Here is a 17,078-nt window from a genome sequence, read left to right as displayed (position 1 = left end):
GCCATGGCTAGGGTGACCATATAATTTAATGTCCAAACCATGACACATCTGAGGGTGAAAGAGGTGCTATAATCATTATGCTGGGCCAACAGGTATAAACTGGGCCTGTCCTAAGAAAACTGGGTTTGACGGTCACCCTACTCATGGCTCCATTTTATGTCTCTTGGACCCTTCTTTTGGACCCTGCCTGTCTCCTCCCAGGAAACACTCTCAACTCACAAGTCAGTTCTTTAAATATCTACTGTATTTAGCCAAGTGGATGCAAGAGAGAGTGTGAAGTAACCAAAAGATACTTAGTTTGAACAAATTGAAAGGGTGACTGAATAAGATAAGGTCTCTCCTCCCTTATCTTCTGCTTTTTTCCATCCTTTGATGGGTCCCTAAAAGGAAACTGGAGCTTAACAGGAAAAATAAAGGTCTTTTTGTTATTGGTGCCCTGGGTTCTTGTAGTCTCTTAGGATGGAAGTCAAGAGAGATTACTAAATACCAAAGTAGATAAAAATTTTATTGAGCTTGTGCACAAAGAAACCAGTGCCGTGAAAGGAAAGAGACAGGTGGTTGGCCAAGGAAGGCCTGGGCAGGGTTTTATAAGGAGCTAGGTGGCTAGAGAACTGTGTTTAGGCATGTAAAGGCGGAGATTTCCTGGCATCTGTGCAGTGTGGCCACACGCTTCTTCATGTGTCACACGTCTTATCAGCATGTTAAGTCCCTCCCCCTAGGCGCGATATGTGTGTGTGTGTGTGTGTGTGTGTGTGTGTGTGTGTGTGTGTGTGTGTAAGATGGACAAAGGGTACACAGTGGGCACCTCTGAGCCTGACTGTAGCTTGTGGAGCCAAAGGGAAAGTTTTTGGCCTTGTAACCAGATCCTTTTAGTTGTCACCCTGGGGTCTTTAATGTTGATTGGCCTCCCTAGGGCTGGTATCCTTGGGGAGCTAATTTAAGTATTAGCAGCTGGCTCTTGCCTCTTCATCCCGACTTACTTGAGAGCAGAAAATTGCCTTCTTGTCTTATTTCGGCTATAGTTTTAGTTAATTCTTTTTTTTTCTTATAACTTTGAGACCTGAGCCTCTTCCCTAAGAAAGAAAAAAAAAAAGAAAAGAATGTTTACAGGGTTTTTGCATCATCGTAAAGTGTGAAGAAACTTTGTGAATCATAAAATTTTACAAATATAAGTTGTTATTAATGTTAATATTATTGTAAAACTGAAAAAGCTAAAACAAAAACTTTACTTGTGAGAGATTTCTCCCCAGACCTGTTAACCTCCGTCGCATACCCAGTTTTCTCCACGTCTAATCTTTGTGGAGAAAGTGTTGATGAACCTTTCCGTGAAAACTGCTCTGCCTTTTTTCTGGGGACACACTTCTTTAGCACCTTCTAAGTGTCTCTAGTCTCTTGGCTGCTTCCTTGGCCAGATTTAGCTGTTTCCTAGCCAGTAATTCCACCCAGAAGGCAAACAGAGCCCCAGGCCTTGTTAACACTAGAATTGGAAATCTCTCTCTTTCTAAAAACAATGCTCTAGAAATTCATTTGTTAAGCAAAAACACATTCTCACACTAAAGAGAAACCATAGTGAGAAAAAACAAGTTTCCAGGCCACTTGGTTCCCCTTGAAACTTGAACTACATATTAGGTCTCTTCTACCTGCCCAAGTCTCAGACCTGATAAACCAACCTTGTTATTTATTTGTCTCATAGCATGAAAAATAATGTCGTTTTCCTTCCCTTGGGGATCCTATCCCCAGAGCAGTTGCAGTGGTATCAAACCTGTTACTAAAGTCATCTGTTTAAGACAGCTGCTCTAAGTAAGGCTGGCATCTGTGAATTAGGGATTCTTCTTCCCCAGATAGTGTGTGGGTTTCCCCCCCTAGACTCTAGTTAAATTGTTCTGTTGGAGCTTCTGGAGGCGAGGGAGTATGATTCTTTTCCTTTTTACTTGCTTAGAAAAAAACAAAAACAAAAACAAAAACCAAACAGTGCCTACTTGTTTTGTGTTTTACACCCATAGCTACTTGTTAAACCTTGTTTATTGATCTGAAGAATAAACCTTTTTTGATTCCTCCAATCCTGCTCTGTTCAATATGGTAACCACTAGCCACCTGTGGCTATTTAAATTTCAATTAGTTAAAATTAAGTAAATTTAAAATTCAGTTCCTTAGTCATACTAACCCCATTTCAAACCCTCAGTAAGCACCATGGCTGGTGGCCGGCACAGACACAGAATTTCCATCTTCACTGAAGGTTCTAATGGGCAGCGGTGCCTCTGTTAAGCCTATTTCCACACCTTTGCCTGCAACGCTCTGTCTTTGTCAAGGGCCCTCGCGTACCCACTCAGCCCGTTGGGGCCTCCGTATATGAAGTTTGCTGGGAAATTGGGAGATGGAAACCCAGCCCGTAGCATCACCCTTGGCGTAGCTTTTGTTTCCTCACCCTCTCCCCTGGTCCGGCCCTGGTTTCACACTGCGGCCTGCACTTTTCTAACTTGCCAGCCAATGCTCAGGCACTTGGCCTGCAATTATGATCGGCAGCCACTAGGCTCTAACGAAGCCTCGATTATATAGTCTGAGCATCTGAACAGCTAGGTCCACAGAGAGATAAATTATAGTGTTTTCCCACTTACTTTTTTTATTCCTGCTCAATTTTGCTTTAAAAATAAACTCTACATAACAGTTCAGCATAAATAGTTGAAAATAAGAAGACCTGTCCCTCTTCTCTATCACTGCTTTATCTAAACCTCTTGCTTGAATAAAATACTACTTTCAAAACACCATGGAACTTTATTTTTGAAAGCAGAAGCTCATTCTGGGAAGTACATAAGTCTAGTGATTTGGGACTTCTGACCAGACTGGAATCATTTGTCCTTGACTTAGTTTTCTTTCTAGCAAAAAACTACCTGTTTACAGTTAATCAGAGGGCAAGTATTGATTTTCTTTTAATAAAACCTCCCTGTATCAGCTCCTGCTTAGAAGGTATTTTCAAGGAAAGAGAAGACCGCTGTCCCCTCCAGGTCCCTGTGCCTCACTTCTCTGGCTTCACACCCTTCCGTCTGCTGAATTCAAGTGACCAAGAATTCCAAGAAGCTTAAGCTTATCTCTTCATCCCTCACAGGAGCATTTCCTAGCCATTGAACTAGCTTACATCAAGTTAGCCTTCATCTATTTTAGCTGAAGACTGTGTGACATAAAATTAATATTTAGAATTTGCCATGGCAACTGGTTTTAAACACCAAGATTATCTAAACTGTTATGGACAACCTGCTGAAAGAGTTTGGAAGTATTCCCTATCCTCTAGCCTCCCAAGCGAATGCGCGTACACCCAGCTTAGCTGTCCAAAAAAAGTTGACATGGAACCTAAAAGCAAGACTTTAGAGCAGTGCTGTTCTGCCACACTTGCTTAGCCATCCAGTACCCCGTCATTCTGGATTCTTTTTCCCTAAACATTTCTACTAGGAATGTTACCTTACCTCACTCTGCTGGGCAGATGGGTAGATGGATTAAAACAAACAAAGCCCCAGCATCATAAGTAGCCGAAGAGGGAGGGCTGGAACTCACACGCAGTTGCTGGTCTGACGTTACTTGCCTCCTCTGTATTCCATGTTTACCCGTGGAAATTATATATAGCATCGAGAGTCCAAGTGGAAAGAAAGAAGCCTGCCTGACCTCAGAAAATAGCCTGGTTAAACCGAGGAGGTCTGATAAAGCATTTTTAGGATTACATATAACAGGGAAGTTCTGTTTCTTGGCTGTGATGATTAGGCAACTTCTGGGTCGCTTCCTCCTTCCTGACTGTTCTCTCCTGCTTGGTCCTTTCCTCTTTCCCTCACTCCCTATTGTTGGGTGGGATTTCTCCACCTTGCTCTCCTGGGGCCATCTCATCTTTTTCCTCACCTTCAGCTATCTGTCACCTGATACACCAGCTTCCCAGACTGGCTTCTCTGCCTGGGTCTCAGGTCCAACATTTTGGCTTTTGCACCGAATGTCTCCTCCCCAGCCTCCCGCCATCTCCTTGGTGCCTTTACTCAACATTTCCCTGACCCCAAATCTGTCCCTCCTGTGTGTCTCATTTTTTTTTAATATATAATTTATTTTTCAAATAGAGTCGGCATACAATATTATACTAGTTTCAGGTGTATAACATAGTGATTATACATTTATATAACTTATGAAGTGATCACCCCAATAAATCTAGTACCCATCTGACATTGTACATGGTTATTATAACATAATAGATTATGTTCCCTGGCTGTACTTTACATCCCCATGACTATTTTGTAACTACCAATTTGTACCTCTAAATCCCTTCACTTTTTTCACCCAGCCCCCAATCCCCTCCCATCTGGCAACCATCAAAATGTTCCCTGTATACAAGTTTGTTTCTGTTTTGTTTGTTTGTTTATTTTGTTCTTTAGATTTCACACATAAGTGAAACCATATGCCGTTTGTCTTTCTCTGTCTGACTTACTCCACTTCTCTAGATCCACCCGTGTTGTTGAAGATGGCAAGATTTCATTCTTACTCATGGCTGAGTAACATTCCATTATGTATATGTACCACCTGTTCTTTATTCATTCATCCATTGATGGACACTCAGGTCGCCTCCATATCTTGACTATTGTAAATGATGCTGCAATGAACATATGGATTCACATGTTCCTTCGAAGTAGTGTTTTGTGTTTCTTCAGATAAATAATGTGACGTGGTATTACTGGGTCTTTCTTTGTCTCTTGCTATATTCTTTGTTTTAAAGTCTATTTTATCTGGTGTAAATATTACTACTCCAGTTTTTTTTTCCATTCCATTTTCATGAAATACCTTTTTTCTTCCCTTTGCTTTCAGTCTCTTTGTGTCTTTTGATCTGAAGTGAGTCTCTTATAGGCAGCATATGTAGGGGTCTCATTTTCTTATTCATTCGGCCACCCTATCTTTTGATTGGAGCATTTAATTCATTTACATTTAAGGTAATTGTTGCTAGATATGTAGTTATTGCCATTTTACTATTAGTATTTTTTATTATTTTTTTCTTCTTTTTCTTAAAGACATCCCTCCAGCATTTTCTGTAATACTGCCTTGGCGATGATGAACTTCTTTAGCTTCTATTTGTCTGGAAAGCTTTTTATCTGTCCTTTAATTCTAAATGATAGCTCTGGTGGGTAGAGTAATCTTGGTTATAATGTGTCTTGGTGTGGGCCTGTTTGTGTTCATCTTATTTGGGACTCTCTGTGCTTCTTGGACTTGTATGTATTTCTTTCACCAGGTTAGGGGAGTTTTCTATCATTATTCCTTCAACTAGGTTCTAAATCTCTTGTTCTCTCTCTTCTCCTTCTGGTACCCCTATGTTATGAATGTTGGGATGCTTAATGTTCCAGAGGCTTCTTACAGAGCAAGATTTGCTTTTTTTTTTCTTCCTCCCTCTTTAATTCCCCGCCCCCCACTGCCACTTCTACCCCTGACCTACGGATGTTGCCGTTTCCCCTTAAGAACTGGATCTCTGAAGGCGGGCGTCTCCTCCCACCACTCGCGGTGTGCCTCCAGGGCCCCCAGGCCTGGCGCCCCTAGGGCCAGGCATCCTGAGCACACTCGGGGGGCCTGGCACACCCGGAGCCTGGCGCACCTGGTATGGTCTGCTCCACCTGGGAGTGTGAACTCAGGACCTTCTGCATGTGAAGGAGACATGCTAACCACTATACTAAGAGCCAGCCTGCAAGATTTGCTATAACAGGGTTCTGGTGCCTGCCCAGTCTGTCCCTTGGGTGTGTTGCCCTAGAATGCGGTAGGTGGTGCTCCAGGTCTGTCCAAGCTGTCCACTGGGCGTGCCAGCCCTGAGGACTCCTAGAAGGGGCCCTACAGGCTAAATTCAGCTACAGCCTGTGACCTACCCAGAGCCACCTGACATGAGCCACCAAGCAATCCTCAGATGGCTGCCAACTGCACTAGGCTTGGAGGGGCTATGAGAAGCCAAGCCAAGAACCAAGGTTGGCTGCTGCTAGTGCTGAGCTTGGGGTTGATCAGCAAGAGGTATGGGGCATGCTGAGGCCAGATGCTGCTTGTTAGGTCTTGCAGAGCTTCGAGAGATGCTAAGAAAGTCCCAAGCATGAATAAAGACAGGCCATTTGTATGGAAAAGCCTATGGAAGCAGCTTGGATGGGACCACAAGTTGGGTGAGGTGGGGTCTCAGGGAATCTCTAGGGCAGGGAAACCCTTGTTAGCTGGGTTGATGGAGATTCAGATAGAATGGCCACTTGTGTCTGCATGCCAGGATGAGGGAGGGCTCACAAAAAAACACAATGGATTCTACCAGCACTTCTGTCTGGGAGAAAACTACTCCTCTAGTCTTCACTCTGAAGCCAGATAATTCTCTTCCTCTTCATGTGTCCCTAGCACCTTTTGAGCTGTAGCCCCAGAGCTGGAGCTCAGAGTGTGTGAGTCAGTGAGCAGGTCCATGTGCAGGCTCTTTAAGAGTAATACATAGTACTCCAGCAGCTTTCCATCTCACTCAGCCAGAACCTCCACTGGTTTCCACAGCTAAAAGATATGGGGACTTTTCTTCCCAGCACTGGAACCCTGGGATGAGGTGCCCAGCATGTCAGTGGGACCCCTTGCTCCTCCAGGGGGACCTTCATAGCCAAGATATCCTTCCTGATTTTTAACTGCCATATGCGGGTGTGGGACTGGCTTGTTCTACTGGTAGCCCCTCCTACCAGTCTCGATGTGGCTTCACCACATCCTTAGTTGTAGGACTTTCATTCAGCTAGACTTCAAGTGATTCTCAACGATGGTTGTTCTGTAGTTTAGTTGTAATTTTGATATTGTCATGAGAGGAGGCAAGGACAGAGTTTACCTACCTATTCTGCCATCTTGAACAGAAATCATGTCCTATTTTTCTGGTAATTAACATTATCTCCTCAGGCTTCTGGGCTTTAAATCTCTGTTATCTTTGATGCTCCTCCTTCCTCCCACTTACTCTTCAGGTTCTGCCCATTTTTTGACATCCATTCCTTCCCTCCAGGGTTTTTCTCACCCTCCCTTCTAGCTTGGACTATTACAGTAGCTACCCAGGTGGTCGACTGCTCGTCTCCCTTTCCATCTGAGTCCTGTGCAGTCACCCTGATCCCAGGCTTTCTTTATCTTTCAGTTCTTCTTGTACTGCACTCACAAAACCACCTTTTGTGCTATTCTAGAAATAGCAACTCTGTGTACTATTTCTAGGATTTTCTCTTTCCTGCTCATGTTGGTCCTTAATCTGCCCCTGTTTCTGCCTGTTTGAAATTCTGTTCACCCTTCTAGGTCACATGCTTCCACCTCTATAAAATCTTCTCTGATTTAGGTGGAATTGGTCTCGTACTCTGTATCTCCATCTTATCTGTATCCCCAGTAGGTTCTCTTTAAATGTTAAAGGAATGAAAGACTGTTGTACATATTTTTAGCTGTCCTTGCTAATAGAGTGATGCTTAGCATCAAGTGGCTTTGGAGATAAGTAGGCTGGGATTAAAAATCACAGCTACCCCACTTATTGATGCATCTCTGTGAGCCTCAGCTTCTTCACCTGCAAAGTGTGCATGATAATTGTGTCTGCCACAAAACAGTTATGAGATGTACATAAAGACTCTATGATGTACACAAAGACTTAACAGCATGTAGAGCTCATACGAAATGCTTAATAAAGGTTATCTGTTATTCACTCCCACTCAGGTCAGTTTGATTTCTAAAATTGATCATGGTCTTCTCTTCACTGTTAGACAAAATAAAAGAAACAAGTCAGATGCCGTCATTGGGAAGGTATTTGCATTTCAGACTCTTCTGGAGAGGAGGCTCAGTTTCCCACTTATGTGGATCTAGACTGTCTTTTCTTATTTCCGTTGGCCCTGCCTGCGCTGTGTTTCCCTGGGCAAGCTACTCTCCTGCCCTGGGCTTCAGGTCCTCCTGGTTCTGGGCCTGACTTTCTATACAGTTGCTTCTTCCTCCTCTTCAACTTCGAGGTGAGTGGGGGGCAACTTACAACATGTGAGCACCTGCCCTCCTTCCCTTTAAGAGAGACAGTCAATTGCTAGAGCAAGAAAGAACCTTAGATGCCATCTTCTGTAACCCCCCTTGCTTCACAGGGGAGAACACTGAGGCCCAACGTTGAGTCGCTCACCTAAGGTCACACAGCTGTTAGTTGCCAGGCTGGAGTCAGAGTGACACTTTCTGGTTTCCAGGCCAGCATTCCTTGCTTGCATCACTTCAAGTCCCACTGCCCTCCACACACACTGGACTTACAGCTTATGACTATTTTCTACTTGGATTATGCCACCAGGCCCTGAAGACCTGTGGCTGAGTGCCTAAGAGATGATGGTCTACCCTGAGAATTTTAGAGTCAGTCACAGCCCTGGATAATTTTAAGGTTGACTGCCTGCCATTCTGACCATTTTATATCAAACACCTCTAGGAGTTAAGTAGGTGCATTAATATGTAAAAGCCAGCCAGCAAATGCTGCTAAGGCAGGCTCCTTCTTTGCTTTGAGGCAAGGCTGGGGCAACACTTAAATGTAGGAGACAGTACATACTAGGTAAATGAATTTGGATCACATGTCCATGTTACCATGATGTAGTTTCTTTAAAGCTTTATCATGTATAATAATTTGTAAATGTGAGCATAACCATAGTTTCACTTTTCACTAATAGCTGAACAAACTTGTCTTGAGGATGACTCCCTTAGTCCCTTCTCCTCATTCACTGTCCCTTTCTAACAGGCTTCTTGTGTCACCTTACCCTATAAGGAAGAAAGATCTGCTAGCACATTAACCTCCCCTCAAGGCCTTCACCTCTCCAACGAGGAAGCATGGAGCCAGGCAAAGCTTCCTGCTGAGACAATTCATCTCAATGTTGGACTTGTACATGCAAGGAGAGGGACAGCCACCATGTGTAGAGAGTTCTTCTTAACCCCAAAACCCAATCACATGGATGCTGGCCTGACTCAGATGACCTGGTCCTGGTCTGGTTTATAGGGACTTGACTCATCTATGCCCTATCATCATTCAATAGCCCTGTCTCTTGAATCACTTGCTGCTCACCAGTTCAGCAGCTTTCTTTTGTCACCTGAATTCCAGCCTGTTCCAAATCAGAAGAACCAAACCAGCCTTCCTTTGATGGTTAACATTTGTTTTTGCATTCTGTCTCCTATGAAGGGCACTTTCAGAAGGGAGGCTAGGAAATACAGTCTTTGTTCTAGACATGCATGTGCCCAGCTGCAACCTGAGGAAGTAGGGGCCAGTTCTCAGTGTGTGACAGAGATGTTCTCATTATTCTAAAATCTTGCTTTCTTCACATTGTTCACTACTCAAAACCTTCAGGGGAGCTCACATTGAAGTCCACATGTAGACAACCCAACTACACATTTTCCAGGCCTATCTCCTGTTATTCACCAGTACCAGACTGGTTCCGTTCCAGTTTCCCAAAGTTTTCTACTCTCTCACGCTAGCCCAAATCACTCACCAGCCACAGTATTTTCCCTTTCTTTTTGGTGCTGCAGTCCTGGCCTCACTCAAGTTTGACCTCTTTTATGAGGCTTCCCCCTTGTGTTTCAGCCAACAGTGCTGTCTCTCTCCATCCCCTGAACTTTGTCATCTTTGTCATTTGCCATCTTGTACTCATTGGTGTCTTAATGTCCCAGCCAGATTGTGAGCTCTTTGGGAGCAGGAAACATACCACGTTTCTTCATCCTTGTTCTCCTGATGGGCTTCACACAGAGCTTTGTAAACATCAGCGTTTGTTGCGAGTGCCTGAGTAAATGAATGAAGAAATGTGTGAGTAACTGAGTGTAGGAGGTGAGGGCAGCATGGCTCCCTTCAGCCCCGTTTTGTAGGCTTGGTGCCCATGCCTTTTTTTTCTTTTCCCCTTTATCAGGTGGCTCGACTCTTTCATTTTGTCTTCTCTTTGGACCTCAGAGAAGGGCAGGTAACCCCGTTGAGAGGTGTGACTAACTCCAAACTGATCCAGTGGGGCAGGAAGGCCAGCAGCCTCCTCCGCCCACCAGCGCATGGTCTGGATCAGAGCCAGGTGCCTCTCCCCCTAACACGTGTGTGTGCGTGTGTGTTAATCCAAGAGCCAGATCCCACGTCAGCGTCCTTCCAGAACCTCTTATTGTATTAATTTGGTAGCATCTAATGTGATTAATTTATATGGGTTTTTTCTTTATTTGTTTGATGCCTGAAAAATGAATTCAATTTGATGATTGATGCTTTAGTGGGGAGAAATCCTTCTTTGTTTGTTAATCCAATTTTATGTCACAAACAAGGCCCCTGTCTTCATCCAGCATGTTGTGAGGATCTTGCCTGGTGCTGATTTGGAGCATGCGAAGCTATAGAGGTAACTCTGTCAATGAGGTGGCTTGCCAGAAGGAAGTACTAACTCTTTTTGAATTGCCAGTGGGAAATGTGGCTATGCTGGTGGTTTTGTGGTCAGTTGCCTGACACACTAAAACTTTGTTTTTATTTTCATTGTCATCAGTCGCTGGGATTAGATATGTGTGAGATATGATGAGCTAACATCCATGCTCTGTGGCAGCCTTCCTCTGTGACTTGGTGTGTCCCTCTGGAAAAGAGGTCTTCATCAAGGGCTTACAACCAAGCTTAGCTGCTGTGTTGAATCAGGGCTCGATGGCCATCGCAGCAGGCATTCTATTATTGATAAAGTGTTTTACTTGGAATACCAGGTTATTAAAGGTCTGGTTTTCCCAGAACATACCCTTCTCCCCTGACTAAGAAAACACCAAAATGTACAGAATTTGGTGTATGTTAGCTACGTGGCTTTCTTATTCCTTACAAACTGGGGGAAGAGTTAGAAATTAAAAATCTCAGTGACATGATTTACCTCTTGGTTGAAATTCAATTTTCTAAAAGTTTTAGCTAGGAAAAAAGGTTAAGATAATCGGGAATGTCATTGCCCTTGCCCCCAAGATACTTCTGTGGAATTTCTGCAGTTCCGTGCAGCACAGCTTAGAGAACCATTGGGCCACATGGTGCTGTTTTGCCTAGAAAGCAGCAAGTTGTTTTCTAGGGTCTGTTAAAGCAAACAGCATATAAACAAGCAATCACAGCAAAACTGGATAGACAACGCTTGTAACAATGAGGGGGAGAAGAGCTCAAGAGTCTGACAGAATACAGGTAGATTTCTTTTCCAATCCTACAATGCTAGGCCGTGAATAGGTTCTTTTGGGGAGGTGGGGCAGGGATGGTGAGGACAGGGCTGACGTGTGCTATGACAGCCCCAGGGGCAGGTGCTCAGATGTACCTGAAGTAGGCTGTTTTTAGTTCATGTAACGGCCCTAGAATTCTTAGCTTTACTATGGCTCATGTTCTAAACTCAATGCTGACTGGGGAAGAAATTGATACAAGACATTTAAAAACATACATGCATGCTGGAACTTATTCACCCTTCATCAGCGTTACGTTGGGAGGCCCAACATTTATTCTAGAGATTTTCAAAGCATTCTAGAAACTTTTATTTAGAATTGCAATCAGAGCCAGATAATGAGCTATAGAAGAGGGTCATACATTCTTGAACTCAGAATTTTCCAGTTGGTAGGGAACTTGTTCAGTGCCTTAATTTCTGAATGAAATTGCAAGGCTGGGAAAGACCAAGTTGACTTGGTCAAGGCCCCCAGGAGCAGAGGCCCCTAGGCTCTCAGGGCTGGAGGGTAATACACTGCAGTTTCTGAAAATGCCACTTCTTCCTTCTCAGTTCTGTTTTTTTGTTTTGTTTTTATTTTTAATAGTTTCATGTCTTTTTTTTTTGGGGGGGGGGGCGTCTAGTTGGCATTTCTCAGCATCATACAAGCCTTATATTTACAAAATAAGGACCACAAGATGATCATGGGAGAGTACTGTGGGCGTTGCTAATAATGAAATTGTAATGATTTCTTAAGGATTAACACATGTTCATGGTAAAAAAAAAATTCTGAAAATACAGAAAAGAGTATATAATGAAGACTTAGTCTCACTCTCACACTTGCCCTACACTGGCATGGTTGTTTTAAAAGAAACCCTGTAAGCTTTCAGCAGAAATTTCACTAATGCCTCCATTTAGCCATAAACACAGTATAACTTGAACCACTATCTCCTTAGCAGACAAAACTTCAAAGACTCATCTGGGTGGAATGAAGTGGCAGCTCTGAGTGGTAACAGATACTAAGAGATACTTTTCTTTCCACCTGGTTTCCATCTTCACCCAACCAAGTCAAGGCCAGGTGACATGCTGCCTTCTCTGGATGCCTTGCCCCTCAGATGTGTGCCCTCTGTCCCAGGTGCCCTACAGACTTGTGGCATCTTTCATACATTCTTTGTGGAAAAGCCTAACTCTCTGTTCAGTAGGATGCTCCTTCAGGTCTTGGACCCTGGCTGATGCATTTGGGTGGGGGTAGGGGTTTCCTGTTCCTGTACTTTACTTGGTCTTGCTCAATAAATGGTCATATGTTCATTCAACTCCTTGACCCCTAATGTGTATCAGGTATAGTGGCGGATGCCAAGGCTGCAATAGTAAGTAAAAAATTTAGAGGGGAAGGCATACCAACAGACAATGCCAATAATTAAATATAATTGTATGGAGTACAGCAAGTAAGTACAAACTGTGCTGAGAGCATATGACAGGGACCTGAGAAGGTTTGAGAAAGCTTCTCTGAGTAGTGCAACCATAATGTTTTGAATCTAAAGTGCTGTGGTTTCTAAGGCACGTCATTATCTTACCTACCACCAAGGAAGAAAATATTGCCAATTAAATTAGAATATAATGCTTTTTCACTTAGAATTTTTACTTCTACTTATTAAAAAGACTCTTAGACTTGTTTAGACATAGATGTGTGTGTGTGTGTGTGTGTGTGTGTGTATGTAACTTTTGTATCTACATTGAGAGGAACATAGAAGCACAATACATTTGTTGAGGTCTTCCTAACCTCACTTCATTTTCAGAGTCTGACTTTTAACTCAGCTCACCCATATCCATTTATGACAATGCCTTCCAGAGTGTTGGTGATACAGAGCTATTGTCTCTGAGATTTCAATGCTGCTGATACCCATTCTGCCCATTTGGATGCTGCCCCATTCTTGATCTTACCAGAAGATGTCAGTGGACTATGCCTTAGACAACGTGTACTTATATTTCTTCTGCAGGTGGTTCTTAAATGGTCTGGTAGTTGAACACTCAGGGGTTTCAGTTGTCTGGTCATGCCACAGGGAATAACAACCACGTGCACTCATATATAGGCAATCACAGCGATGTCAAGGCAATAGCAATTACAATTTCAGAGACGAAAAATATACGTCATTTATAAGATGTCTAGGAGAACTTGGGAGCTGTCATTGTTCCAGTGACTTAGTGATGTCAGGACTCTGGGTGGATGTCTCTGTGTGTCTCCTAGTCACAAGATGGCAGTTCTATCACACTCAAAGGCAGAAAGCAGGGGGCAAGGCCAGGCCTTTCTTCTCCTGCATATCAGGAAGAGAAAATACCTTCCCCAGAAGTCTCCTAACAGATTCCCCCTCACCTCCCATTGGCCAGAACTGCATCACATAACTGTCATAGTTATAAGGGAGGTTGGGAAATCTGTTTTTTCCCCCAACATTTCAAGAATGGAGTTGGAATGATTTTTGGATGATTAATCATGTCTCAGCCTTTTGGCTAAGATCAAGTGGTCAACTAACAGTATATCCCACTGTGGTCAAGTATGTTTGGGATATACTAGGTTAACCCAAAATACTGTAGAATTTCTCAAAGCTTTTTATATGGCAATGTGGCTCACTGAATTATGGAAAATATGGTATCAAGCTTTTCCAAACTTAGGGAATCCAAATTTATTTTTCTAAAATAGAGAACCCAGTTTTGCAAAATGCCAGTGAACAACCTTTAGTTGTTTCCAGAATAACAAAATGAAGGTTTTCTAGAGCAGAGGTGAAGTGGCAGGGTGGGATGGGGTTTGTGGAGAGCGAATGGAAATGGGGTTCAGAGTAGAGACAGAGCAGGGCTGAGAGGTTTACCAATGAGAGTTTTATTTTAAACATCTCAGATTCTTTTAACAGATATAGCTCATTCATTTTTAAGAGCCTTATATCTATGCTTCCATGGTTTCCTCTGAAACAGGACTAGGTTGATACCAGGCTATTATGATCTCCTCTGTCCTTACTTCTGCCACTTCCAGTCTTCATGATGCTACTAATATTGGAGCTAGGTTGGTTGGTTTCTGGGAGTGGAATTCAGGGCTTTGCTAAAATTGACATGTATGATGCCTGCTGCCCCTGCCTCTCAGTCACCTTGCTGAGCATTTGCAGGAGCTGGCAGACACATTGATGGAGTTAGTTCCTGATCATTGATTTGACCTTGAAATCTTGAAGCCCCTCCTTGTCGTTTGGCCAGAAGTGATCTTTCTATATTTTTGTTTCAACAGCAACTTGTGTGTCTTAGGCAGCAGCAGCAGCTAACATCCTGATAGTTGACATTTTTGAATACTTAATATGCATTGGGCTTTGTAATTGATAACTTTTATGGGCATCATATCACTTGACCCCTACCACCATCCTGCTATGTGGATGTTCTGCAGATGAGAGTAGCGAGGAAGAGAGAGGGTCAAGTCACATGTCCTTTAGCCCTCTAGGACCATTCTTTCCTCATTATGCAAAAAAGTGCCCCTTTCCCATCCCCCACCATTCCCGTGTACCTGTGAAAAGTCTGACACCCTCCAGTATTTCTGAAGGTGCTCAGGGTTTATTGATTTCCCTGGTGGTTACTTGCCTGTCACCTTTTGCTCAAATCTCAACTCATTTTGCAACAATCGCAGTCTCCTACCAGCTTCTGCCCCCTCTCAAGTTTCCTTCTCCCTCCAAAACAGTCCTCTGTCTGCCACCCCTGAGGCACAGGAAAGCACTGCCACTGTCCCTGAGCCTTCGTGATGATCCTTTTCACTCTGACACAGATTCTCTCATCCAGACAGCAAGGACCTGCCCTTTCAGAACTGTAATGGATTGATCTGGCTTCCTAAACAAAAGAAGAATTTTCCCCCGAGATGAATTCTGTAGCTTCCTCAGAATATAAAATGGTTACAGTCAGCAGGGTTTTGTGAAAAAAATATATATATATTTTCCTTCCTGATTCATTCCCTTTGGGTATTTTATGAAGCTCAAATGCAACAGTAGGAGTAAATGTGCCCCATAAACAGTGACATGAGCAGATAAAAGAAATTGCTGTTGTCATGCATTTAGCAATACTATCTGTATTTCATTTCCTTTGAAAAAGAGTAAGGACTGGGCACATAGATTATTAGATTTTGATTTTCTGACAAGATTTTTGTATTAGAAACTGAGAAAAATGTAGCTATATAGGGATTTTTTATTTATGTAAAGCCAGAGATGCAGCAGACAGCTCCTAGAGAGCAGGAACTCCAGGCAGTGCTCATGTCATTGGCCCTGGGTCTGAGGCTCCAGCTCATCATCTAGAGGCACCTGAAAGGGAAGAAGGAGCCTAGAGCCCAGGGAGCAGTTCCTGAGCTCCACAGAAGGCCATGGAATATTCCAGACTTTGACCTTCAGTGTTTCCAGCAAGTACCCTGGGCACCTGCCCCTCCACAGAGTTCTTCCAGGTCTTGATTTTTACCTCGCTGACTGTCAGAGCTCCCTGTTGGCCTTTGCAATGTCTGCCTCCCACAACTACACATGGCCTGTGGGTCAGGCCTCTGATGTGTGCCTCTTCCTATGTTATATCCAGGGACAGGGTGCCTTATCGGAGAGACTCCGGAGCTTCAGCATGCAAGACCTCACCACCATTAGGGGAGACGGTGCCCCTGCTCCCTCAGGCCCCCCACCGCCGGGGTCTGGGCGGGCCAGCGGCAAACATGGCCAGCCTAAGATGTCCAGGAGTGCTTCTGAAAGTGCTGGCAGCTCAGGTAGGTGTCGCTTTACTTCCCCTCTTTTCTACCTCATAGGCCTCACTTTTACTTAGAGAGGCCCAGTCCACCACGTGGCATGTAACCTGGCCCTTGACCTGTGGACTTGCCACCAACACAGACATTCATCAGTCCATGTCAGGCCAGCCAAGTAGCAGAGCACTACACAGACCAGGGCAGGACGGTGGGCTGAGGAGTCTGATTGGGGGTAGGGTTCAGTCATTTGCACCAAAAGGTCCCATTTCCTCCATCTGATTGCTTCGGGGGGTTGCAGGGGGCATTGGGTGGTAGGATCTGGACCAAACCTAGGGGCAACAAGCACAGATGGACTGGGCCAAGGCATCTTTCTCAGTTCTCTTCCTCTCTGACCCCTCAATCCTAGAGGGCTTACCTGTCTTGAACACCTAGACTGCCCCTCCAACCCACCCTATAGCTCTCGTAGTCCTTTTTCTCTGCATGATCATTTCCTATCCTCTCTCTCACTCTACCCTTTCCTCCCATTCCTGAGCCTCCACTTACCATGCATGCCTCAGCCACCATATGCCCAGGGCCACACAAGCTCTGAGGTCTAATTCCTTGGGAGGCTAGGACCTTACAGAAGCTGTATGTCTACCTCCGCTTATCACACTCTTGGCATGAGGGTGCCTGTATTGGGATTGACCTGGGGATCTTGTTAAACATGCAAAGTCCTAGGTCCATTCCCAGAGATCCATTAAATCTGGGGTAAGACCTAGACGTGTGATGCTGTTGTGATGCTGTTGAGATGCCATCTGATCCATCATTGGGTTTCAGGTTTGTGGAAGGTAAGGGCATGGATTAGGGGCTAGGGAGCTGGGCCAGGACTCACAGTTTCTCAGACCATTCCTTGGGGCTATATGGGAACCTTGGCTTTCAGGAGCTGAGTACCACTACTACCAACAAACGGTTCGTGGTGAAGGGGGTACAAAGTGCAAGGGACGGTTCAGGATTGCCACCTCTCCTTCTTACCCTTGGTGAGAAATTGAGCCTCAGGGTGGGAATTGGGCGCCTTTTCTGTAATCTGTGGCTATGATATGTGCCTGGTGGCTGCCCTGTCATTACAAACAGGGACATCTAGGCCACCTGAACCCTGACTGTGTGCTGCGAAGTGCAGCCTGCTGGGGGCACCTTGGCCACAAGCCCCAGAGACCCACTTGATTTTT

The 17,078-nt window shown here is 44.3% G+C and overlaps 1 protein-coding gene across 3 annotated transcripts in view; it reads left to right on the top strand.

The window, feature by feature from the left end:
• Positions 1 to 17,078, top strand: part of REEP1 (receptor accessory protein 1) — a 110,178-nt gene that overhangs the window by 80,599 nt on the left and 12,501 nt on the right. For all 3 annotated transcript variants that reach the window (XM_016136495.2, XM_036223961.1, XM_036223960.1), the window contains exon 6: positions 15,720 to 15,897. In XM_016136495.2, coding sequence (XP_015991981.1) covers positions 15,720 to 15,897 — 178 coding nt within the window. The remainder of the gene's footprint in view (positions 1 to 15,719; positions 15,898 to 17,078) is intronic.

This window comes from Rousettus aegyptiacus, unplaced genomic scaffold (assembly GCF_014176215.1).
Source record: "Rousettus aegyptiacus isolate mRouAeg1 unplaced genomic scaffold, mRouAeg1.p scaffold_m13_p_7, whole genome shotgun sequence".
Taxonomy (NCBI): Eukaryota; Metazoa; Chordata; class Mammalia; order Chiroptera; family Pteropodidae; genus Rousettus; species Rousettus aegyptiacus.
This window is presented reverse-complemented; position numbering and strand designations above follow the sequence as displayed.